The 26,050-nt window shown below is 41.3% G+C and overlaps 1 protein-coding gene across 7 annotated transcripts; it reads left to right on the top strand.

The window, feature by feature from the left end:
* Positions 1–12,404: 12,404 nt before the first annotated feature.
* LOC149640869 (uncharacterized) lies at positions 12,405–24,168 on the top strand. Of its 7 annotated transcripts, XM_089850559.1 has the most exons (5): positions 12,608–13,340; positions 13,419–13,471; positions 13,547–13,626; positions 13,684–13,790; positions 22,677–24,168. In XM_089850559.1, exons 3-5 carry the CDS (start codon positions 13,560–13,562, stop codon positions 22,686–22,688), a joined length of 186 nt encoding a protein of 61 aa, XP_089706685.1. In that variant the 5' UTR covers positions 12,608–13,340; positions 13,419–13,471; positions 13,547–13,559; the 3' UTR covers positions 22,689–24,168. The 7 variants fall into 7 exon arrangements, with proteins under 7 accessions (XP_089706681.1, XP_089706682.1, XP_089706680.1 ...); XM_089850555.1 differs by having other exon boundaries at positions 12,405–13,340; positions 13,547–13,790; XM_089850557.1 differs by having other exon boundaries at positions 12,424–13,340; positions 13,547–13,790.
* Positions 24,169–26,050: the final 1,882 nt, after the last annotated feature.

Genomic DNA, 26,050 nt, shown 5'->3' with positions numbered 1-26,050 from the left:
AGATATTTGCAGCCCCCAAGTAACGTTTCAAATCCCAGATATTTGCAGCCCCGAAGAAACGTTTCAAATCCCAGATATTTGCAGCCCCCAAGAAACGTTTCAAATCCCAGATATTTGCAGCGACAAAGGGCAAGTTTCAAATCCCAGATATTTGCAGCCCCCAAGGGCATGTTTCAAATCCCAGATATTTGCAGCCCCCAAGAAACGTTTCAAATCCCAGATATTTGCAGCCCCCAAGGGCACGTTTCAAATCCCAGATATTTGCAGACCCCAAGGGCACGTTTCAAATCCCAGATATTTGCAGCCCCCAAGGGCACGTTTCAAATCCCAGATATTTGCAGCCCCCAAGGGCACGTTTCAAATCCCAGATATTTGCAGCCTCCAAGAAACGTTTCAAATCCCAGATATTTGCAACCCCCAAGAAACGTTTCAAATCCCAGATATTTGCAGCCCCCAAGAAACGTTTCAAATCCCAGATATTTGCAGCCCCCAAGAAACGTTTCAAATCCCAGATATTTGCAGCCCCCAAGAAACGTTTCAAATCCCAGATATTTGCAGCGACAAAGGGCAAGTTTCAAATCCCAGATATTTGCAGCCCCCAAGAAACGTTTCAAATCCCAGATATTTGCAGCGACAAACGGCAAGTTTCAAATCCCAGATATTTGCAGCCCCCAAGGGCATGTTTCAAATCCCAGATATTTGCAGCTTCCAAGAAACGTTTCAAATCCCAGATATTTGCAGCCCCCAAGAAACGTTTCAAATCCCAGATATTTGCAGCCCCCAAGAAACGTTTCAAATCCCAGATATTTGCAGCCCCCAAGAAACGTTTCAAATCCTAGATATTTGCAGCCCCCAAGAAACGTTTCAAATCCCAGATATTTGCAGCCCCCAAGGGCACGTTTCAAATCCCAGATATTTGCAGCCCCCAAGAAACGTTTCAAATCGCAGATATTTGCAGCCCCCAAGAAACGTTTCAAATCGCAGATATTTGCAGCCCCCATGAAACGTTTCAAATCCCAGATATTTGCAGCCCCCAAGTAACGTTTCAAATCCCAGATATTTGCAGCCCCGAAGAAACGTTTCAAATCCCAGATATTTGCAGCCCCCAAGAAACGTTTCAAATCCCAGATATTTGCAGCGACAAAGGGCAAGTTTCAAATCCCAGATATTTGCAGCCCCCAAGGGCATGTTTCAAATCCCAGATATTTGCAGCCCCCAAGAAACGTTTCAAATCCCAGATATTTGCAGCCCCCAAGGGCACGTTTCAAATCCCAGATATTTGCAGACCCCAAGGGCACGTTTCAAATCCCAGATATTTGCAGCCCCCAAGGGCACGTTTCAAATCCCAGATATTTGCAGCCCCCAAGGGCACGTTTCAAATCCCAGATATTTGCAGCCTCCAAGAAACGTTTCAAATCCCAGATATTTGCAACCCCCAAGAAACGTTTCAAATCCCAGATATTTGCAGCCCCCAAGAAACGTTTCAAATCCCAGATATTTGCAGCCCCCAAGAAACGTTTCAAATCCCAGATATTTGCAGCCCCCAAGAAACGTTTCAAATCCCAGATATTTGCAGCGACATAGGGCAAGTTTCAAATCCCAGATATTTGCAGCCCCCAAGAAACGTTTCAAATCCCAGATATTTGCAGCGACAAACGGCAAGTTTCAAATCCCAGATATTTGCAGCCCCCAAGGGCATGTTTCAAATCCCAGATATTTGCAGCTTCCAAGAAACGTTTCAAATCCCAGATATTTGCAGCCCCCAAGGGCACGTTTCAAATCCCAGATTTTGCAGCCCCCAAGGGCACGTTTCAAATCCCAGATATTTGCAGCCCGAAGAAACGTTTCAAATCCCAGATATTTGCAGCCCCCAAGAAACGTTTAAAATCCCAGATATTTGCAGCGACAAAGGGCAAGTTTCAAATCCCAGATATTTGCAGCCCCCAAGGGCATGTTTCAAATCCCAGATATTTGCAGCCCCCAAGAAACGTTTCAAATCCCAGATATTTGCAGCCCCCAAGGGCACGTTTCAAATCCCAGATAATTGCAGCCCCCAAGAAACGTATCAAATCCCAGATATTTGCAGCCCCCAAGAAACGTTTCAAATCCCAGATATTTGCAGCCCCCAAGAAACGTTTCAAATCCTAGATATTTGCAGCCCCCAAGAAACGTTTCAAATCCCAGATATTTGCAGCCCCCAAGGGCACGTTTCAAATCCCAGATATTTGCAGCCCCCAAGAAACGTTTCAAATCGCAGATATTTGCAGCCCCCAAGAAACGTTTCAAATCGCAGATATTTGCAGCCCCCATGAAACGTTTCAAATCCCAGATATTTGCAGCCCCGAAGAAACGTTTCAAATCCCAGATATTTGCAGCCCCCAAGAAACGTTTCAAATCCCAGATATTTGCAGCCCCCAAGAAACGTTTCAAATCCTAGATATTTGCAGCCCCCAAGAAACGTTTCAAATCCCAGATATTTGCAGCCCCCAAGGGCACGTTTCAAATCCCAGATATTTGCAGCCCCCAAGAAACGTTTCAAATCGCAGATATTTGCAGCCCCCAAGAAACGTTTCAAATCGCAGATATTTGCAGCCCCCATGAAACGTTTCAAATCCCAGATATTTGCAGCCCCCAAGTAACGTTTCAAATCCCAGATATTTGCAGCCCCGAAGAAACGTTTCAAATCCCAGATATTTGCAGCCCCCAAGAAACGTTTCAAATCCCAGATATTTGCAGCGACAAAGGGCAAGTTTCAAATCCCAGATATTTGCAGCCCCCAAGGGCATGTTTCAAATCCCAGATATTTGCAGCCCCCAAGAAACGTTTCAAATCCCAGATATTTGCAGCCCCCAAGGGCACGTTTCAAATCCCAGATATTTGCAGACCCCAAGGGCACGTTTCAAATCCCAGATATTTGCAGCCCCCAAGGGCATGTTTCAAATCCCAGATATTTGCAGCCCCCAAGAAACGTTTCAAATCCCAGATATTTGCAGCCCCCAAGGGCACGTTTCAAATCCCAGATATTTGCAGCCCCCAAGAAACGTTTCAAATCCCAGATATTTGCAGCCCCCAAAGAAACGTTTCAAATCCCAGATATTTGCAGCCCCCAAGAAACGTTTCAAATCTCAGATATTTGCAGCCCCCAAGAAACGTTTCCAATCCCAGATATTTGCAGCCCCCAAGAAACGTTTCCAATCCCAGATATTTGCAGCCCCCAAGAAACGTTTCAAATCCCAGATATTTGCAGCCCCCAAAGAAACGTTTCAAATCCCAGATATTTGCAGCCCCCAAGAAACGTTTCAAATCTCAGATATTTGTAGCCCCCAAGAAACGTTTCAAATCCCAGATATTTGCAGCCCCCAAGAAACGTTTCAAATCCCAGATATTTGCAGCCCCCAAGAAACGTTTCAAATCCCAGATATTTGCAGCCCCCAAGAAACGTTTCAAATCCCAGATATTTGCAGCCTCCAAGAAACGTTTCAAATCCCAGATATTTGCAGCCTCCAAGAAACGTTTCAAATCCCAGATATTTGCAACCCCCAAGAAACGTTTCAAATCCCAGATATTTGCAGCCCCCAAGAAACGTTTCAAATCCCAGATATTTGCAGCCCCGAAGAAACGTTTCAAATCCCAGATATTTGCAGCCCCGAAGAAACGTTTCAAATCCCAGATATTTGCAGCCCCCAAGAAACGTTTCAAATCCCAGATATTTGCAGCGACAAAGGGCAAGTTTCAAATCCCAGATATTTGCAGCCCCCAAGGGCATGTTTCAAATCCCAGATATTTGCAGCCAACAAGAAACGTTTCAAATCCCAGATATTTGCAGCCCCCAAGGGCACGTTTCAAATCCCAGATAATTGCAGCCCCCAAGAAACGTTTCAAATCCCAGATATTTGCAGCCCCCAAGAAACGTTTCAAATCCCAGATATTTGCAGCCCCCAAGAAACGTTTCAAATCCCAGATATTTGCAGCCCCCAAGAAACGTTTCAAATCCCAGATATTTGCAGCCCCCAAGAAACGTTTCAAATCCCAGATATTTGCAGCCCCCAAGAAACGTTTCAAATCCCAGATATTTGCAGCGACAAACGGCAAGTTTCAAATCCCAGATATTTGCAGCCCCCAAGGGCATGTTTCAAATCCCAGATATTTGCAGCCCCCAAGAAACGTTTCAAATCCCAGATATTTGCAGCCCCCAAGGGCACGTTTCAAATCCCAGATATTTGCAGCCCCCAAGAAACGTTTCAAATCCCAGATATTTGCAGCCCCCAAAGAAACGTTTCAAATCCCAGATATTTGCAGCCCCCAAGAAACGTTTCAAATCTCAGATATTTGCAGCCCCCAAAGAAACGTTTCAAATCCCAGATATTTGCAGCCCCCAAGAAACGTTTCAAATCTCAGATATTTGTAGCCCCCAAGAAACGTTTCAAATCCCAGATATTTGCAGCCCCCAAGAAACGTTTCAAATCCCAGATATTTGCAGCCCCCAAGAAACGTTTCAAATCCCAGATATTTGCAGCCCCCAAGAAACGTTTCAAATCCCAGATATTTGCAGCCTCCAAGAAACGTTTCAAATCCCAGATATTTGCAGCCTCCAAGAAACGTTTCAAATCCCAGATATTTGCAACCCCCAAGAAACGTTTCAAATCCCAGATATTTGCAGCCCCCAAGAAACGTTTCAAATCCCAGATATTTGCAGCCCCGAAGAAACGTTTCAAATCCCAGATATTTGCAGCCCCGAAGAAACGTTTCAAATCCCAGATATTTGCAGCCCCCAAGAAACGTTTCAAATCCCAGATATTTGCAGCGACAAAGGGCAAGTTTCAAATCCCAGATATTTGCAGCCCCCAAGGGCATGTTTCAAATCCCAGATATTTGCAGCCAACAAGAAACGTTTCAAATCCCAGATATTTGCAGCCCCCAAGGGCACGTTTCAAATCCCAGATAATTGCAGCCCCCAAGAAACGTTTCAAATCCCAGATATTTGCAGCCCCCAAGAAACGTTTCAAATCCCAGATATTTGCAGCCCCCAAGAAACGTTTCAAATCCTAGATATTTGCAGCCCCCAAGAAACGTTTCAAATCCCAGATATTTGCAGCCCCCAAGGGCACGTTTCAAATCCCAGATATTTGCAGCCCCCAAGAAACGTTTCAAATCGCAGATATTTGCAGCCCCCAAGAAACGTTTCAAATCGCAGATATTTGCAGCCCCCATGAAACGTTTCAAATCCCAGATATTTGCAGCCCCCAAGTAACGTTTCAAATCCCAGATATTTGCAGCCCCGAAGAAACGTTTCAAATCCCAGATATTTGCAGCCCCCAAGAAACGTTTCAAATCCCAGATATTTGCAGCGACAAAGGGCAAGTTTCAAATCCCAGATATTTGCAGCCCCCAAGGGCATGTTTCAAATCCCAGATATTTGCAGCCCCCAAGAAACGTTTCAAATCCCAGATATTTGCAGCCCCCAAGGGCACGTTTCAAATCCCAGATATTTGCAGACCCCAAGGGCACGTTTCAAATCCCAGATATTTGCAGCCCCCAAGGGCACGTTTCAAATCCCAGATATTTGCAGCCCCCAAGGGCACGTTTCAAATCCCAGATATTTGCAGCCTCCAAGAAACGTTTCAAATCCCAGATATTTGCAACCCCCAAGAAACGTTTCAAATCCCAGATATTTGCAGCCCCCAAGAAACGTTTCAAATCCCAGATATTTGCAGCCCCCAAGAAACGTTTCAAATCCCAGATATTTGCAGCCCCCAAGAAACGTTTCAAATCCCAGATATTTGCAGCGACAAAGGGCAAGTTTCAAATCCCAGATATTTGCAGCCCCCAAGAAACGTTTCAAATCCCAGATATTTGCAGCGACAAACGGCAAGTTTCAAATCCCAGATATTTGCAGCCCCCAAGGGCATGTTTCAAATCCCAGATATTTGCAGCTTCCAAGAAACGTTTCAAATCCCAGATATTTGCAGCCCCCAAGGGCACGTTTCAAATCCCAGATAATTGCAGCCCCCAAGAAACGTTTCAAATCCCAGATATTTGCAGCCCCCAAGAAACGTTTCAAATCCCAGATATTTGCAGCCCCCAAGAAACGTTTCAAATCCTAGATATTTGCAGCCCCCAAGAAACGTTTCAAATCCCAGATATTTGCAGCCCCCAAGGGCACGTTTCAAATCCCAGATATTTGCAGCCCCCAAGAAACGTTTCAAATCGCAGATATTTGCAGCCCCCAAGAAACGTTTCAAATCGCAGATATTTGCAGCCCCCATGAAACGTTTCAAATCCCAGATATTTGCAGCCCCCAAGTAACGTTTCAAATCCCAGATATTTGCAGCCCCGAAGAAACGTTTCAAATCCCAGATATTTGCAGCCCCCAAGAAACGTTTCAAATCCCAGATATTTGCAGCGACAAAGGGCAAGTTTCAAATCCCAGATATTTGCAGCCCCCAAGGGCATGTTTCAAATCCCAGATATTTGCAGCCCCCAAGAAACGTTTCAAATCCCAGATATTTGCAGCCCCCAAGGGCACGTTTCAAATCCCAGATATTTGCAGACCCCAAGGGCACGTTTCAAATCCCAGATATTTGCAGCCCCCAAGGGCACGTTTCAAATCCCAGATATTTGCAGCCCCCAAGGGCACGTTTCAAATCCCAGATATTTGCAGCCTCCAAGAAACGTTTCAAATCCCAGATATTTGCAACCCCCAAGAAACGTTTCAAATCCCAGATATTTGCAGCCCCCAAGAAACGTTTCAAATCCCAGATATTTGCAGCCCCCAAGAAACGTTTCAAATCCCAGATATTTGCAGCCCCCAAGAAACGTTTCAAATCCCAGATATTTGCAGCGACATAGGGCAAGTTTCAAATCCCAGATATTTGCAGCCCCCAAGAAACGTTTCAAATCCCAGATATTTGCAGCGACAAACGGCAAGTTTCAAATCCCAGATATTTGCAGCCCCCAAGGGCATGTTTCAAATCCCAGATATTTGCAGCTTCCAAGAAACGTTTCAAATCCCAGATATTTGCAGCCCCCAAGGGCACGTTTCAAATCCCAGATTTTGCAGCCCCCAAGGGCACGTTTCAAATCCCAGATATTTGCAGCCCGAAGAAACGTTTCAAATCCCAGATATTTGCAGCCCCCAAGAAACGTTTAAAATCCCAGATATTTGCAGCGACAAAGGGCAAGTTTCAAATCCCAGATATTTGCAGCCCCCAAGGGCATGTTTCAAATCCCAGATATTTGCAGCCCCCAAGAAACGTTTCAAATCCCAGATATTTGCAGCCCCCAAGGGCACGTTTCAAATCCCAGATAATTGCAGCCCCCAAGAAACGTATCAAATCCCAGATATTTGCAGCCCCCAAGAAACGTTTCAAATCCCAGATATTTGCAGCCCCCAAGAAACGTTTCAAATCCTAGATATTTGCAGCCCCCAAGAAACGTTTCAAATCCCAGATATTTGCAGCCCCCAAGGGCACGTTTCAAATCCCAGATATTTGCAGCCCCCAAGAAACGTTTCAAATCGCAGATATTTGCAGCCCCCAAGAAACGTTTCAAATCGCAGATATTTGCAGCCCCCATGAAACGTTTCAAATCCCAGATATTTGCAGCCCCGAAGAAACGTTTCAAATCCCAGATATTTGCAGCCCCCAAGAAACGTTTCAAATCCCAGATATTTGCAGCGACAAAGGGCAAGTTTCAAATCCCAGATATTTGCAGCCCCCAAGGGCACGTTTCAAATCCCAGATATTTGCAGCCCCCAAGGGCACGTTTCAAATCCCAGATATTTGCAGCCCCCAAGGGCACGTTTCAAATCCCACATATTTGCAGCCCCCAAGGGCACGTTTCAAATCCCAGATATTTGCAGCCTCCAAGAAACGTTTCAAATCCCAGATATTTGCAGCCCCCAAGGGCACGTTTCAAATCCCAGATATTTGCAGCCCCCAAGGGCACGTTTCAAATCCCAGATATTTGCAGCCTCCAAGAAACGTTTCAAATCCCAGATATTTGCAACCCCCAAGAAACGTTTCAAATCCCAGATATTTGCAGCCCCCAAGAAACGTTTCAAATCCCAGATATTTGCAGCCCCCAAGAAACGTTTCAAATCCCAGATATTTGCAGCCCCCAAGAAACGTTTCAAATCCCAGATATTTGCAGCGACAAAGGGCAAGTTTCAAATCCCAGATATTTGCAGCCCCCAAGAAACGTTTCAAATCCCAGATATTTGCAGCGACAAACGGCAAGTTTCAAATCCCAGATATTTGCAGCCCCCAAGGGCATGTTTCAAATCCCAGATATTTGCAGCTTCCAAGAAACGTTTCAAATCCCAGATATTTGCAGCCCCCAAGGGCACGTTTCAAATCCCAGATTTTGCAGCCCCCAAGGGCACGTTTCAAATCCCAGATATTTGCAGCCCCCAAGGGCACGTTTCAAATCCCAGATATTTGCAGCCCGAAGAAACGTTTCAAATCCCAGATATTTGCAGCCCCCAAGAAACGTTTCAAATCCCAGATATTTGCAGCGACAAAGGGCAAGTTTCAAATCCCAGATATTTGCAGCCCCCAAGGGCATGTTTCAAATCCCAGATATTTGCAGCCCCCAAGAAACGTTTCAAATCCCAGATATTTGCAGCCCCCAAGGGCACGTTTCAAATCCCAGATAATTGCAGCCCCCAAGAAACGTTTCAAATCCCAGATATTTGCAGCCCCCAAGAAACGTTTCAAATCCCAGATATTTGCAGCCCCCAAGAAACGTTTCAAATCCTAGATATTTGCAGCCCCCAAGAAACGTTTCAAATCCCAGATATTTGCAGCCCCCAAGGGCACGTTTCAAATCCCAGATATTTGCAGCCCCCAAGAAACGTTTCAAATCGCAGATATTTGCAGCCCCCAAGAAACGTTTCAAATCGCAGATATTTGCAGCCCCCATGAAACGTTTCAAATCCCAGATATTTGCAGCCCCCAAGAAACGTTTCAAATCCCAGATATTTGCAGCCCCGAAGAAACGTTTCAAATCCCAGATATTTGCAGCCCCCAAGAAACGTTTCAAATCCCAGATATTTGCAGCGACAAAGGGCAAGTTTCAAATCCCAGATATTTGCAGCCCCCAAGGGCACGTTTCAAATCCCAGATATTTGCAGCCCCCAAGGGCACGTTTCAAATCCCAGATATTTGCAGCCCCCAAGGGCACGTTTCAAATCCCAGATATTTGCAGCCCCCAAGGGCACGTTTCAAATCCCAGATATTTGCAGCCTCCAAGAAACGTTTCAAATCCCAGATATTTGCAACCCCCAAGAAACGTTTCAAATCCCAGATATTTGCAGCCCCCAAGAAACGTTTCAAATCCCAGATATTTGCAGCCCCCAAGAAACGTTTCAAATCCCAGATATTTGCAGCCCCCAAGAAACGTTTCAAATCCCAGATATTTGCAGCGACAAAGGGCAAGTTTCAAATCCCAGATATTTGCAGCCCCCAAGAAACGTTTCAAATCCCAGATATTTGCAGCGACAAACGGCAAGTTTCAAATCCCAGATATTTGCAGCCCCCAAGGGCATGTTTCAAATCCCAGATATTTGCTGCTTCCAAGAAACGTTTCAAATCCCAGATATTTGCAGCCCCCAAGGGCACGTTTCAAATCCCAGATTTTGCAGCCCCCAAGGGCACGTTTCAAATCCCAGATATTTGCAGCCCCCAAGAAACGTTTCAAATCCCAGATATTTGCAGCCCCCAAGAAACGTTTCAAATCCCAGATATTTGCAGCCCCCAAGAAACGTTTCAAATCCCAGATATTTGCAGCCCCCAAGAAACGTTTCAAATCGCAGATATTTGCAGCCCCCAAGAAACGTTTCAAATCGCAGATATTTGCAGCCCCCAAGAAACGTTTCAAATCCCAGATATTTGCAGCCCCCAAGAAACGTTTCAAATCCCAGATATTTGCAGCGACAAAGGGCAAGTTTCAAATCCAAGATATTTGCAGCCCCCAAGGGCATGTTTCAAATCCCAGATATTTGCAGCCCCCAAGAAACGTTTCAAATCCCAGATATTTGCAGCCCCCAAGGGCACGTTTCAAATCCCAGATATTTGCAGCCCCCAAGGGCACGTTTCAAATCCCAGATATTTGCAGCCCCCAAGAAACGTTTCAAATCCCAGATATTTGCAGCCCCCAAGAAACGTTTCAAATCCCAGATATTTGCAGCCCCCCAAGAAACGTTTCAAATCCCAGATATTTGCAGCCCCCAAGAAACGTTTCAAATCCCAGATATTTGCAGCCCCCAGGAAACGTTTCAAATCCCAGATTTTTGCAGCCCCCAAAGAAACGTTTCAAATCTCAGATATTTGCAGCTCCCAAGAAACGTTTCAAATCCCAGATATTTGCAGCCCCCAAGAAACGTTTCAAATCCCAGATATTTGCAGCCCCCAAGAAACGTTTCAAATCCCAGATATTTGCAGCCTCCAAGAAACGTTTCAAATCCCAGATATTTGCAGCCTCCAAGAAACGTTTCAAATCCCAGATATTTGCAGCCTCCAAGAAACGTTTCAAATCCCAGATATTTGCAGCCCCCAAGAAACGTTTCAAATCCCAGATATTTGCAGCCTCCAAGAAACGTTTCAAATCCCAGATATTTACTTTTTTCAAAACCGATTTTGAATCCAACATATTTCTATTATTTCCAATTCGAGATATATCTAAACTAGATTAAATTCCTATTTATTTGTAATATCAAAATCTATTCAAATCCTTTTATCTCAAACATGCCTACTCATAATAAACATTGCCATGAAACAAAGATTTCAAACCGCTATATATATTTTTCAAACAAATTGAAATGGAGAAGTTACGTCTGGCGTGGCTTACAAGGCCAAGCCTACCGTACCACGATATTGAAATATTTAAAATATATTGAGCATTAATAGTACAAGTTCTTACGAAAATACTTTGCTTATTTCACTGCCTCCTATTCGTTCTACAGTAGTTAGTTTGTTTACACATAATGTTGAATTGTTTAAACTTCCATCGACATCAGCGAGAAACAAAGGTTTCTGTGTTCTAACTAAGAAAGCCGTATTTACGTTCCGAGAGCGCATTAAGGCTTCTCAGAGAAGTCCGCACTTCTCTCGGAACTTCATATACTTTTACTGTAATGAATTAAACCAACTTGAAGTCACTTTCATTACAATATAATCTAATTTCAACCCGTGTTAAGCGGCCAGGTGACAATGGAGTACCACCGTGCCGCGCGGTCTTCCGAGAAATGGAAACGAAGAAATTATTGCTGAGTAACGTAGAGAGACTAGAGAGAGAGAGAGAGAGAGAGAGAGAGAGAGGCGAGAGGGGAAAATCGAGGAATGGCGATTCGTCAGCGTGCTTGCCAAAGCAGGGGTAATTTAGAAGGGATAAGACACATTACCTAGAAAAGCATTACACTTCTCGTCTCCCGTGCAGGGTAGGAAATAAGACAGGTTTACAAGTCCAAAACCAGTTTATTTATTCCAAAACTTGGGGTCAGTGGTCCCAGAGGCCACTTTATTAACTATGGTTTTTGGAAAAAATAGATGGTGGGACCAGTTTATTAATTCGGGGTTCCTTATTGGAATTTTTCTAGCTCAACACATTTTCTCCCAATTCTACTCATAGGTTGTTATTACTTTTTGGTTACAACTTCCCTACAAAAGTTTTGCAGTCTATTGACTATTGATCTTGTCTATCGTCTATACTCTAGAATGAGTCTCTTGTAGTCGACAGTCTTGACCATAGCCAGTACTAGTTGTCAGTAGTCGTATCAGTATTAGTAATATACCAAATACCGCATAAATTACCGTTTTATATCTTACCGTAATTTTACAATGGTAATTTACCGGTAAGTGGTAAATTACCAAACATTTTTACTACGCATTAAATGTTCATTTTACTCTTAAATGATCAATTATTTTTGTGTTTACTTCCAAAATGACTCACCAGGCGCTATTCGCTAGCCAGTACCAGTGTGGGAAATAAGGTGGTGGCACAGGGCAAATGACCAGTTTAAAAATTGCCTGGACCAGTTTAATAATTAAATAGGAAAACTCAAGGGTAACCAGAGTTCAGACATTAAAACTCAATCATTTTCATTATCCTCTTCTTTAGTTTATCAGACGACGTGCCCTGGCAGTCGGTCATGGACCAGTTTATTTATTCCAGATTAGGGGGGTCGCTGGCAGGGATCTACATAAGGATATTATTTTTAGTAGTCAGCCTGACTAGTGAGCCCCCTATCCCAATTTATTTTAGTAGTCACTGACTAGTGAGACGCATGGTTTACGAATATTTGGGACATTTTTTTACTAGACAAGTTGATTAGTGAATCCCCAGATTTCGATTTATTTTAGTAGTCAAGGCACTTATTTTAGTAGTCAAATGCCTTGACTAGTGCCTTATGTAGAGCCCTGGTCGCTGGCCTAATGTCCAGTTTAAAAAAATCCTTATTTCCCACCCTGATGTAAAGGTTCTATTATCCCCTCTGACCCTATTTTACCCCGAAAAGCCGTAGCCGAAGCTCGAAGTCATTTAGAATATTTTAGCAGACGACGTATAGGATGAATTCTCCTATTTCTTAGATTTTGGTGTGATTCACGAATATGTTAGTAGTTTTGGGGTAATATAGGGTTCCCCCGTTTGCCGTGAAAGGCTGGAGAAGCTGGGTAAACGTAATCCTTGACTTGTAAATGATACTCCTTAAGTTTAACTGTAGGTTTTGTGGTTTTAAATAGCGCTGTTATAATTTTGTTACAATTTTAAACATGGAGCCAAGTTTTATTATTGTTATTCGTACAGTTTCAAAGTGAGATATAAATAGTCCATATTCCTCCACCATGGATTTATAATAGAAGCTTACGCTTCCTGGATATTTCACTGTAGGCTTCAGTAAGGCATTTTGATTTTAAACACATTTATGTCATAAAATTCACGCGGGTGGGGACTGGGGGGCTGATGACGTAGAAATTGAGGCAAACTTTTTTCTCTCGGCGCGCGTGCGCGCGCGCTTTTCTTAAAATTGTTTCACGCGCGCTATTAAAAATTTAAACTCAAGCGCGTGAAAAACTTCCACCCCCCTCTGAATTTGCCTCAAATTCTACGTCACAAACGCTTGTGCTGGTACTAGCTCGCGCCAGTTCAGACGAGGAATAAATGTTGTGCGCGTTTTAAGGCGAGTGGAATATCCAGGAAGCGTAAGCTTCTATTATAAATCCATGCCTCCACTTACTCATCTTTTCCAATGGGCAAGGAAAAGAACCAAGGCTTAATGATTATAAGCTGCGTTAATTAATTTATAATTAATAACACATCATTCGGGAATAAGAATTATTAGGGTAAGTCTTCTTTATTAAAAATTTTATCATTAAGTGTTCTACATTAATTTGGTTAATAAACTACCATTTGGACTATAGAGTAGTGGCACTCCATGTTAACTACCCATAGAGCTTAATACAGTCAAAGGCAAGTAGGTGCCATTACTCTATTTGACCTTTAATTATTTCTACATTAAGGTGATTATGACTGTAAGTGTTATTTTAAGCCTAACTAAGAGGATGAAACGCAAGAAAAGTCCATTGCTGCATCGTAAAAGCGGCGGTGGATCGGGGCCAGGAAGCGATGGTAGTAGAACGCCTAAACAGAGCACACCTCCGACCTCAAGTTCTTCTTTACTTGTAGTACCCAACAGTTCCGTGGTCTCGTCTTCGGGTACGCCCGCGCAAAGTCACGCCAACGCTGCTCTTCCCGCTGAAGAATATTTTAGTAGCGAGGAATTGACGGATTGGGTAAGAAGCCCCCCCCCCATTCCTTTCACTCTTAATTTGGTATTAATAACATTACGAACCCTCCTTTCATGAGCTAATTCGGACCACGGGCCTCGAGACTTCCCGGAAACTTCTCGCAATCAAATTAATAGGGACTTGGCAGTACTATGTCATGCAACGTCAGGCTTCCTTCCACTAGTGCTAAAAAACATACCAGGAGGAGGGGCTTATATAGCTTTCATTCTGTTAAAAAAACATACCATAATGGTGCTGGGGCGGAGTTAAACCCGAATTGCCAAGTCCCTATGTAAGCAGACAGTCGAGCAGACGACGATTGTGTCGTCGTCTGCTCGATTGTGTGACGACTCTCCCACTATATATAGGAGAGAGAGAGCCGATAGAGAGGCAGTTGCTACCGGGTATTCGCGGAGACCAGTTCGGTTATAATTTAGTTTGATGCTGTTTGAGTAGTTACTTGAGTTTGTGTTTCCGTATAAAGATTTATTGAGATTATATTGCGGAATAAAGAAAAGAGGTTTTAACGCTATAGAGAGGTAAATAATTTGTTTTATTAATGCACGATGTACGCTCTAGCCTTTTTGGCCGTTACATATGGTGGCCCATGGGGGGAATATGTAAGCAGACAGTCGAGCAGACGACGATTGTGCCGTCATCTGCTCGACTGTGTGACGTGCCTCCTACTATAAATAGGAGAGAACGATTAGAGAAGGGGGCAGTTGCTACCGGGTATTAGCAGAGACCAGTTCGGGTTTTTGTAATAATTAAGTGCGGGAAGAATATTTAATCGAGTTTGTGTTTAATATTGATACCGCACTTGCGAATAAAAGGAAAGTTCTTACGATATAAAAAGGTAACTTTATTCAATTTATTAACGCACGATGTATGCTCTAGCCTTTTGGTCCGTTACACCTATTCGCTCTCGTTGCTGGAAAATGCTTGGTTCGTGATTTAATTCGGACCACAGACCTCGGGACTTCCCGCAACTATTACCGAATTATTTAACTGATCAGGAAAATAGACATAAGAATGACATTTTTCACCAATAGAAGTCGCTATATGAAAAGTTTGGGGGCGGAGTCGAAATATAAGCAGATGAAGAGGACGCTTATTACATTGATCGGCTTTTGATATTAGATCAGGTTTCCACGCAAAATGAACCTCCGTTCGTTGACAGAGCCGCAATTCAGATGTAACTGGTCAATATTTTTGAGAGTGTTAAGGGCCGTTTATTCTCCTAAAGTTTCCCGTGCTCGTTACCAACGGAATAAGTATTAGGGCCAGTTTGACGTAGGGTTTTGCAACTTGCACTGGCACTCTGGGATGTAAGAATATTTTTTAAACCAGTCCTTGGGACCAGTGACTCCCCCCCCCCTAGTGTTCAAAATAATAAACTGGTCCAGCTTTGGTCAATGCCTACGACATGTATACATAAATCTCGTAGGCGTTGCTTGGGTTCTATAGATTTGCAATTGATAAAGTGGTCCCAAGGTCCAGTAACCCCCCACCCACTGCCTTCTCTAATACTAGGCCTTGCGATAGGAATAAAAGGGGGGCGGCAGTTAGGATTTCACAAATGGCACTAGGGCTGCGTTCAGTAACGCTCAACGGAGGCTCCGTTGAATGCGCATTCGCCACTGAACGATTTTCGGAACTTCCTGTTTGACGTCACGATTGTAAGCGAAGAGGCATCGAAGTCATCGGCTGTAAGAGCCGATTACTTCGTTGAGTAACGCATTTGTGGCGTAGCAGCAATGGAGGAAACTTATCTCCCTGAACGATTTCGAGAAGTTAATTTGATGGATAATTTCGTAACTATTTATAAAATCGGTGTATCAGCGACTGAATGCGAATGAATAGTGTCTGTTAATTATTTTATGAAATTTTTTCGATTATATCTATGAAGCTTAAAAAGTTATTGGGTTTTAAAGCTTAAGCCTTGGTTAAGTTACGGGTCAGAGTTTGCTCTTATTTCGACTAGCACGTCCTCGCATATCCATTTCCATGAACTGTAAGCAGACGATACAACGCAAAGTTTGAAAAAAACCGTTCAGTAGCCTAATACGTCACATGACATCACGTTGATCAACGGAGCTCAACGCGTTTCGTCTCCGTTGATCGTTACTGAACGCACCCTAGATGTCGCTTTTCTGAGGTTTTAAACTGGCGCCAAATTCAAAACTATGGGAAATTTGGTGTATGTTTTGACACGTGTCAATGGCGTCTGCATGGAAATTTCAACCCATCACAGCCCTTAAGTTTTTCCCAAAAACTGCCAATGCCAATGAAATACCTTAAGTTTGATTTGGATTGACCAATGAGCGAGGAGATTTCTTTGGCAGCTGAATTCGGACACAGACATTAACTCCAATATTTTAATTACCCACTTCTCTAGTTTAGCAGACGATGTGCCCTGGTCAAAGGTCATGGACCAGGTTATTTAGTCCAGTTTAAAAAATCCTTATTTCCCTTCCTGGTCCGCCATAAGCGAAAGACGCGACGTCATGCGAGACTGCGCAGTACGAATTTACTATCGTCATCGCCTCAGAAAAGAGCCATCTAACGGTTACTAAGCGCAAATTCAAAATGTGACATAAAAATTGCATCTGTTGTACATTTCAAGGCCTAGTATTAGAGAAGGCAGTGCCCCACCTCTTGAATATAAAAAGTAGTCCAAGCAATTAATAAACTGGTTTTGGAGCAGAGGAAGTGTACGGCTATTTCCCAGACTTGTCTACAGATTATATTTCTGACATTTTAGTTCGCCTTTATTCTCCACTAGGTGAGCTCTTTGCTAAATTTCGCAGTGTACGCGCACCCCTGGTACAACGTTAACAAACGTGACGTCACGCTTTTGGGAAGGATACAAAACTTATGTTTTTTCCATTTCAATTTCCTCGAATGACTTTCACAATTTCCATATGCGAAAACCTTTATTGTTCCTATTTTTAATTACTTTATTAAACTTAACTTTTAAATAGATGGAAAAGAATTAACATTAGTCCCAAGCCTTAGCGAAATGAGACCAAGCGGCCATTTTGCTTGTTTACATTGTACCAGCGTGGGAAATAAGGCGTTGGCACGGGGCAAATGACCAGGTTAAAAATTGCCTGGACCTAATTATAAACTGAATCAGAGGTGGGGGGGGGTCAGTGGTCCACAGGAGAACTAAGAAAACTCAAGGGTAACCAGAGTTCAGACCTTATCTCAACTATCCCCTGCTAAAGTTTAGCAGACGACGCGCCCTAGTCAATGGTCATGGACCAGTTTATTTATTCCAGGTCCAATGTCCAGTTTCAAAAAAATCCCTATTTCCCACCCTGAATTGTACCGTGACCCTCTCTCTCCAAGACCTTGTCGTCTGCTATCTCTTTTTCTTTATTATTTTGAGACACTTAAGCGAGAAAATTTTAACATGGGAACCGCCATTAAGATTCTGGTCCATTATATAGAAGGCTCATGCTTTAATGAATGATCCCTTTATAGATGAATAGCATCTAGCGCCATCACGCGACGAAATAAGTAAGGTAAAGCCCCCCCCCCACCTTCAGCCAAGCTTGAACTTGTGGCCCAAAGATGCCATATTGAGGGAAATTTCCACAAGGGAAAAGGGAAATTTTGACTCCTGAAAACTGTAGAAAGGGAAAAGGGAAATTCCTCCAAAAATTTGCTAACTCTAGAGTAGGGAAATTCCATGGGAAGAAATATTTTATTGAAAGCCAACAATCTCAACATAGAAATAGAACAATTTCATCAAATAGCCCCTTCCAAAAAGTTTGACTGCCTGCCCTTGTGCATCTTGTTGTTTAAGTTCTTCGCGCATGCGCACTTGGAGCTAAAAACGTCATATCTAGGTTGTGAACTAGGCTATGCGGGGAAACTACTTCCTGTTTGTAGGAAGAACTGAACTGACTCAGACTAAGAACATTTTTTCAAAACTTTTTGGAAGGGGCTATGGACTTATTATTTGGCGGCGACTATTTAGGCCCAAGAATTGTGCCTAAATAATTTGCTGAATTGTCCGGCAAACACTAATAATAGCTCCCGTACGGTTTATCAGTAGCCAGTAAAAACGACGTCATGAAGCTCATGCACATGCGTGACTTCTTATAAATCGGAAAATCAAAAACCGTACAGTAAAAAAACAATATGTATCTGATGCACTCGGTTACTGAACATAACCTTTAAGTACATATTGCACTTAGAATATTCTTTCAGACAGTTTTGACAAATTCAATTTATTTGGATTTGAATTAAACTCCGTAAATGCTACAGTATCTCGAATTGTTAAGGTGGCGTCCTCTACTGGTTTATGGGAACATTAAAGTATTTTATGTAAAAAAAGGTGAATACCAGGCTTTAGATGATCTTGAGTACGGACGTTAGGAGTCGAGACATGACGCGCACGCGCAATGCTAAAGCATAGACACACTGCTAATGTTTTTCTATTATTTAATTACAAAAGAAATTGGATAACTACCATAAGCGAATTAGCGACTTAGAAACCCACGGTATTAGTAGTAGAGGGGTTCTACGCGATGTTGGACAAGGACTTAAGTAAGTCGTTCGCGCAATTCATTTGTTTACGCGAATAAAACGCTACAAGTTAGGAGCGTGGTAATACCGCTTTTTGGGGATCGAATTGCTTATCAAATACCAAAGATCATTGAGTATTTAATTAAGACTTGGAAAATTGTATATTGAATTATTAATTGCCACTAGGGGTCTGCGAATAGCACTTTTTGGGTATCGAACCGGTTGCCGAATACCAAAAAATGTTCCTTATCGAATACCGAATAGTTAGGCCTTGGTTATTTTTAGTAACCGACTAATCGCTAATAGTTAACCCTATTACTCGCGAATAGTTAACCCTAATACTCGCGAATAGTTAACTCTAGTAATCGCGAATAGTTAACCCTAATACTCGCGAATAGTTAACTCTAATAATCGCGAATAGTTAACCCTAATACTCGCGAATAGTTAACCCTAATACTCGCGAATAGTTAACCCTAATACTCGCGAATAGTTAACCCTAATACTCGCGAATATTAGGCTTAACTATTGGCGATTAATCGGGTGGTAACCCTAATATTCGCGAATAGTTAATTCAAAGCAAGGACAAAAACCTTTTGAAGTTCCTAAATTTCAAAAATACCTCTCCTCTTTGGTCATCTAGCATTTCTTAAAATTTCCTAGGCACTTGCTGGTAGTTTAATTTCGATGGGAGACAAATAAAATCGGGATGATATTTTTTAAAATAAGGTGGGTCTCTCAGTCTCAAGTGCAAAGGGCTTAAATTTATGGCAGTCGAACTTAAACCGAATAGTCAATTCGGTATTCGATATTCGTATCGAATAGTGAAAATGGGCTTATTGAATACCGGATCGCAATATTCGATTTAAACGTTTAACCGCACACTTGTAATTGCACATTGTATGCGTGAACGTAAAAAACCTTGCTACTTTGTCCGCTAGATGCCACCTAAGGAGTAGTCCCAAGCTAAAGCGAAGTATGCTGGGTATTTTAAACTGCCAACCAGTCCGTATGGTGGAAGACCTTTCTGTAATGGGTATAGGCTAGCTTTTAGTCTCCAGTCAATCTGGTGATCCTCCAAGGTGGAATCATGGACGAACAATGCTAAAGAATGGGTTATAAGGAGTCAAACTTGAAAAATACTCGTTAATTCGCCGTTTAGCGGCAGAAAGTAGCCGTTTTTGGAATCAGATGAGCTAACAACGCCTTGTTTTGTCTAGATGGCGCTGTCTTTTTCCGGAATTTGCCTCAGTATTTTTCATAACCCCACCCACCACTATACAAGCCGCAGGGTTGGCAAGTTTTTGCCAGGGGTGGAAAAAACCGCGGTTTTAACCAGGGCGGCAAAAGCTAAATTTTCCGCGGTTTAAACCAGGTTAAAACCGGTGCCAAAAACTTTTTTCCGCATTTTTTTCCACTTTTTAAGGTTTTTTCCTGAATTCTATGCAAAGTATTTGACTAATTATTCGTTAAATATTCGCGCACAACTTGAAGCTAAATTAATATAAAAAATTAATATCAGTTATCACTATGCCTTTAATTTACTAGCATTGGGTACAAGGGCCACTACTCTAGAGAGCGTTAGAAAATTCAGTTCTTTTTCCACACGCTTCTTATTGGCCATGTAACCAACCAAATATAGTGACATGTTATAGCTCAGCCTCGATAGATAGAATGTTTTCTACTCTGTCTTTCATTAATGGAAAACTTTGAAATAGGTTAAAGAATGAAACCGCTTCTAATTCTGTTTTGTTGGCAAATGCTCGTGGAAAGACACCTGGCAAATTTGAATACTAAACATTAAATACATCAATAACCACCTCAAATTTAAAAATTAAAAATACTGTTGTTATTTTTCTAACATTACATCAACAAACATCACGAAAATGCACTTAAAACTCGCTAGTTTACCACTTTGTAACCATGAATTTAGTTTTTGCCGGTTTTTTCCACGTGTCCCGGCAAAAACTAGTTTTGCCCGGATTTTTGCCAACCAAGGGGCAAGTCAGCTTAATTAACATTGGTTGCGCTCTATGGCCCGTTTAGTATTGTTCGTCCGTGGTCAAATAAGTCCTTTCGATCCCAAATATTTAAGTAACACAAAGAAAATGGAAAATTGTCTTACGTTTTACATATTAAATCTTTAAAAACGTTTCCATAAATAAATTGGTCAATTTCCATGCTACCTTAGACTCATAGCACCTGACCCAAGGACAGGCAAAGCCATGTTAAACCCGCGTTAACAAATGGCAATTCGTAGTACGCGCCCCCGTCTAATTTAGAATTTTCGGGTTTTATTCATGGTTTAATCGATCAAGTAATCAAATTACATTAACCTAATCATTAGGTTACTTATATAGTTTGATGTTTTTATTACGATTAGCCATACTTGCGCGTTAATTAATTTTCTCAACAAATTAAAATTAGTAATTGAATGGTAATTGTTTGAATGGATTGAGCTGGTTTAAAAAATGCGTGGGATCTCGTATCTTTAAACACGATTGTCCTTCTTGGAAAGTGCGGAGAATGTTTCTCAAATTGAAAGCGGGGCAATTAGACGCGGGATAAGATGTATTTCCCAGGGTGTCGGGTGCTCAGAATTTAGAATAGAATGCGATAAATAGAAGACGCGTGCTTTTGCTTTTCATTTTCCAGCTTACGGATAATAATTTAGCAGTCTTAAAGGTAGCGCGATAGTTTTTCCATGGATAAAGAATGCCCGAGAGCGTGAAATTTGTTTTCACGCTATAGGATAGGCAACTCCCTATCTCGAACGACAGCTTATTCTGTATATACTCATGTTACAACATCGGTTGTCAGCACAAACCTAGGTCTCGATGTAACCTAGCCATGTACGTGCTGTCAAGAGACAAAAAACTTCAGGATCTTCAGGATTTAAAATCGTTTAAAATATCCCGAAGTTTTTTAGCCTCTTGTCAGCACGAACAAGGCTAAATTACATTGAGACCTAGGTTTGCGAGTGCTGACAACCGATCTTGTAATAGAGTATATACGGAATAAGCTGTCGTTCGAGATAGGGAGTTGCCGATCCTATAGCGTGATAATAAAATTTCAAGCTCACGCGCATTCTTTATCCAGGGTTTTTCGCTACATCGTTTGGTGAACATTTAACGATGGGCTATTATTTTCACTTGGTCTGAAAGAAAAAGAATCGTTCGCCTTTTTAAAGGGAGAGTGAAAACGGAAAAGAATGATTTAAATAAGAGTGCGGTGCGGATGCGCAATGGCACATATTTTTGAAGAAACCTTTTAAATGACATCCGTTGGGAAATTGTCACAATCAATTATAGCATTTCGCTGACATACGCTGGGAAATGCTATAATTGATTTTAAATTTTAGCCTCACTTAAGTAGAGAATGAAAACGAAACCCTTAACCAAATTCACTTCAATCGCTTATGTATCTGCCATTCGTAACCCTAAGCCAAATTCTCTTTCAAACGCTTACGCGTCAAAGGCAGTCTATAGGGGCTATCCATAGGTGATTTCAAAAGGGGTCTAGGGACTATTCGCTAAATCATTGGCGATTTTTAAGGTCACTCGAGTTGCTACTCACTTATTCAATGGTGACCTATACTCAATAATTGGTAATATTTAAAGGGAATCGAGGAGCTATTCACTAATTCATAAGTAATGATTGGCGATTCGAGCGACTACTAACTCAATCATTTTCGATTTCAAAAGAGTCGAGAGGCAACCTACTTATCATAGCCGATTTATAAAGGGAGTCGAGGGGCTAATCACTTAATCATTGCCTGTTTTAGTGGGTGTCGAGGGGCTACTCACTTTATCTTTGGAGATTTTAAAAGGGAATCGAGGGGCTACTCACTTAATCATTGCCTGTTTTTAATGGGAGTGAAGGGGCTACTCACTCAATCTTTGGCGACTAATAAAAGGGAGTCGGGGAGGCTACAGAATGATTCCTCTCAAATGTATGGATTCTTGTTACTATACATGGGGTACGATAGTATAGCTACGTAGATGGTTGCCGTTTTTATTATAATGGGGAATACCTTTGGAAAGAGTCGTATGGGTGAAAAGGTAATATATAGGTAACACTTTTAGCCATACATTACCAGGGTCAAGCTTGACTCAAATAACATTCTTGATTACCCCAAACCCCTTTGGCCGAGAATGTTATTTGGGTGAAAAAGTAACGCATAGGTAATATGGTATTAGCCATACCTAACCTTTTAAAACCCCTGATCTATTCAAACACTTACTGTTGTCTCGTTACACCGGCAAACTTAACGCTGTTACTTATACCGCTGATTGGCTTATGTTAAGTACAGGTGACTACTTCTGTTTATTCATTGAATATCCGTTTATCGTTTAGTCTTCAAGATGAACTGCATCACCATTGGGTTCGTGAAGGAAGAAATAGCTAATTGCCACAAAAGGCCCATGCCGGGATCTTCGAGCAAACTGTTCAACATGGGCCAGTTGGTTGACGCCGTGCTCGCTACTTTTGAAAAAAATTTCAACCATGGCGGCTGTGTAAAACTGTTCCCGATTCATCCGCGAGTGACAAATCTAACAACTCTAGCGCTTTCAGAAGATCATTCCGTCAATGGCAACCCCCAATTATTTGGAAAAGGGTGGCTTATGAAGTTAAAGATCCAAATGACGATCAAATGGAAGAGGAAAGCTATACGATGTTCGTTAGAGAGAAAATTAACCTCCTTCCCATACCAAATCCTTTGAAAATGTACCTGAACCATGACCGCAAACTTTAATAACCCTGAAAGATTCAGTCGAAACTCTTTTTTTTTCTTTAGTTCTCTATACCCCTTTTTCTTATTGTTATTTACAAGAGAAAGTCTCTCTATAAAAAGAAAGATTACTTCATAATTATTGAGTTTTTTTCTTTCGAATTTTTTAAGAATGCACGCAAAATTAAAAACATCCTTGTCAAAATTTTCTTTTATAAAGGTTTTAAGGTAGTTTTGATTATAGAAATGTAACTATAATTAATTACTAGTTAGTTAATAATTTTAAGCAAATAAAGAATATTTGCTCGAATGTTTAATAATTGATGGGGAATACTTTTTTTTTTACCATTTTGTTGTTTCCTTTAAAACTAAAAACGGGGTTACTTATTTCTCCCACTAACAAGACTTAAGTACTAGATCCTCTTTATAAAGTTGATATTAATCTCAAATCCTTATAATTTCGTAAATATTTCTTGATAAGTAACGGTTATGAAACAGAAATTGCTTTTATTTTAATACGTATGTCGCGAGTAAAGAATTAATAATAAACCAACAACCGAAAAAAAGCATATTTCTTTTCTATAGTTGTAGAAGTTTCTTTTCTTTAATAATAAGAAAGAAAGAATTCCTCCCTTAAAGTATACGGGAAGAAGCAGCCAGGGAAGAAGGGGACTTTTTTAATCCTTAGATGTTGTCGAAGAAAGCGCAAATATACATCAGAACGGTTTTTTTTAAAGGTACACGGTGACATTACGAATTTTCTAACGCTTCGTCGCTCATAGTATAAAGGTGTAGTATAGCGTTTCAGGTGTAACCACCTGTTTTTGTAGATTTGTTTTGTTTCTTAAAAATATTTGACTCTCCAAAAACCTATTAAAAAACCTCATGTTATTTAGACCCTAATTTCGAAAGATTAAATGCATTAAACATAACTGAATTATAAAATATATCAAGTTAAAGTTAGGCTGTCAATAAAGAAAACAACACCCCACCGTGTCACGTGATTCAAAACAAAATTTCTCTGTCACAAGGAAAAGCAAAACTCCGCACGAGATTTTGAAAATAAAAATTCTCATGGAATGATTCGAGGATATTCCATGGCTTTTATTGTTTTTGTATTGGGATCTCATATTTATTTATGTCGGCTGCCGTTTAAACTGCATATGTGCGTCTTTGTTTCGCGGTCCTCGGGTCTCCTTGGAAGTTATGGTGGTATGTACAGGGTGTTTACGATAAGTCTGACGTAAATTAAAAGGTGTGTTCTTAGGGTCAAACTGAGTCAGTGGCAAGTGTCACCAGAACATGGATGGGGTCTACAACATTTAGTTACGTGCAGAGATATGAGTTCCCAAAACATGGATTGGCCCCTATCGTCGTAAATAAAGTTCTGCTTACACTTTCCACTCAGTTTGACCCTATAAGAACACAATCTCTAATTTATGGCAGACTTATCAGAAACACCCTGTATCGTAAGTACTCTTTCGAAGTGCTCATACCGAGTTTAGGTTATGGATTAGGTTTTCATTGAGAAATCGAGGGATTAAACTGAGATGCGTTTTTTTTCTTCTCTCTAAACATTTGGCCGGAGATGGGTTGGATGTTTTAAAACTTCCCGTAAAGAAATGAAAAACGTTTCAGTATATATGAGAATGCTTTTAAAATTATATAATGTTATTGCCTAATTTTTCTTAATACTACTATATGGGGGGGATCAAATAGGAGCTCGGAGTTCGACGAATAACGATTGTTTGTTCGCTTATTCTTGGTTTAGATGTAGTGTTGCCACTGGTTTGGGAAAAATGTGTGGAAAAAATTAGGAATTTTAAAGTTGACATCGGAGAATTTTATTTAATGGGGAAGATTTTTTGGGTTTTTGGGATTGTAATAACGAACGTACTTTCCAAATTAAGAGTTGACTCTAGACAAGTGTCGCGAGTCATTTGCTCTAGCTCCTTTAGTGCACACATCATTCTTAACAAATATCCCTGTTAACATTGACAACTAATTTTTCTTGTTGTTATTTGGTCTAAAAAATAATTACGGAAAATCAAATGAAGGAAATACAGGTAGTATACCACTGAAAATTATTTCAAATTGTAGCAACCGTATGAAAGGTCAACCCCCTATTTTTCCTGACCAATATAACAATGTCGCTATGATCAAAAAGAGTAGTTGAAAATAGGTATGGTTGCACTTTTGTAGAGAGGGGAACCCTTTATGGTGAATACGGTCTAAAAAGGGGCTTCTATATGACATGTTGGCCATCAGGCTAGCGTCATGACAATCGACATCACACCCCCTACCAGCGAGAAAAAACTCAACATCCCTGCATCTCTCCAAAATACCATTGAATAGAATAGGTTCTCGAACGATTTCGCTAAATAGGGGCTTAACCCCAAGGTTCGTAAAGAAAGCGCTATATAAGGTTGCCTCGATCGCGCCGTTTTCTTTTGATTTTTTCTCGTTATTTGATTGGTCTCTCCCTGACTCTCTCTGTGACGTAGTACGTGGAGATTCTGCAGACGACGATAGCTCAAATATACAGCGTAGAGGCTATAAGTTATGGACAAGGCTTAGATAAAATCAATTAATTTTGATTAGTTCCTATTTTTTAACTTGTTTTAATGACCTAAATAAAATATTTAACATGCCGTACGGTGGAGCAAAGTGTGCAATAACTGGATGTGATAATAAATTTTCCGTAACTTCTAAAAATGTGGACAAGAATCATATCAGTTACTTTACATTACCAAAGGACTCAAAAATCCGAAGAATATGGATTTCTAAATGTTACAATCCTAAAATTAATACTACTTATGCAAGAATTTGCTCGGAACATTTCAAAGACGAAGATTTTGTAAGAGATTTTAAAGCTGAACTGATGGGAACGAAGCCTAAAAGACGGTTAAATTCAAGCGCAGTTCCTTCTATGAAGTTACCATACCAACAGTCTGTGTGTGTGAAAAGTTCAGAAGCAAGAGAGTCTAGAGCCAGATGT

Source organism: Phalangium opilio, unplaced genomic scaffold, assembly GCF_054372755.1.
Source record: "Phalangium opilio isolate 3A_F unplaced genomic scaffold, DU_Popi_V2 ptg000092l_1, whole genome shotgun sequence".
Taxonomy (NCBI): domain Eukaryota; kingdom Metazoa; phylum Arthropoda; class Arachnida; order Opiliones; family Phalangiidae; genus Phalangium; species Phalangium opilio.
Note: the sequence above shows the minus strand (reverse complement) of the source record. Positions and strands in the feature narration are given on the sequence as shown.

Coding starts and splice junctions, on each gene's coding strand:
- LOC149640869 (XM_089850556.1), top strand. CDS start 22,685: ATGAACTGCATCACCATTGGGTTCGTGAAGGAAGAAATAGCTAATTGC.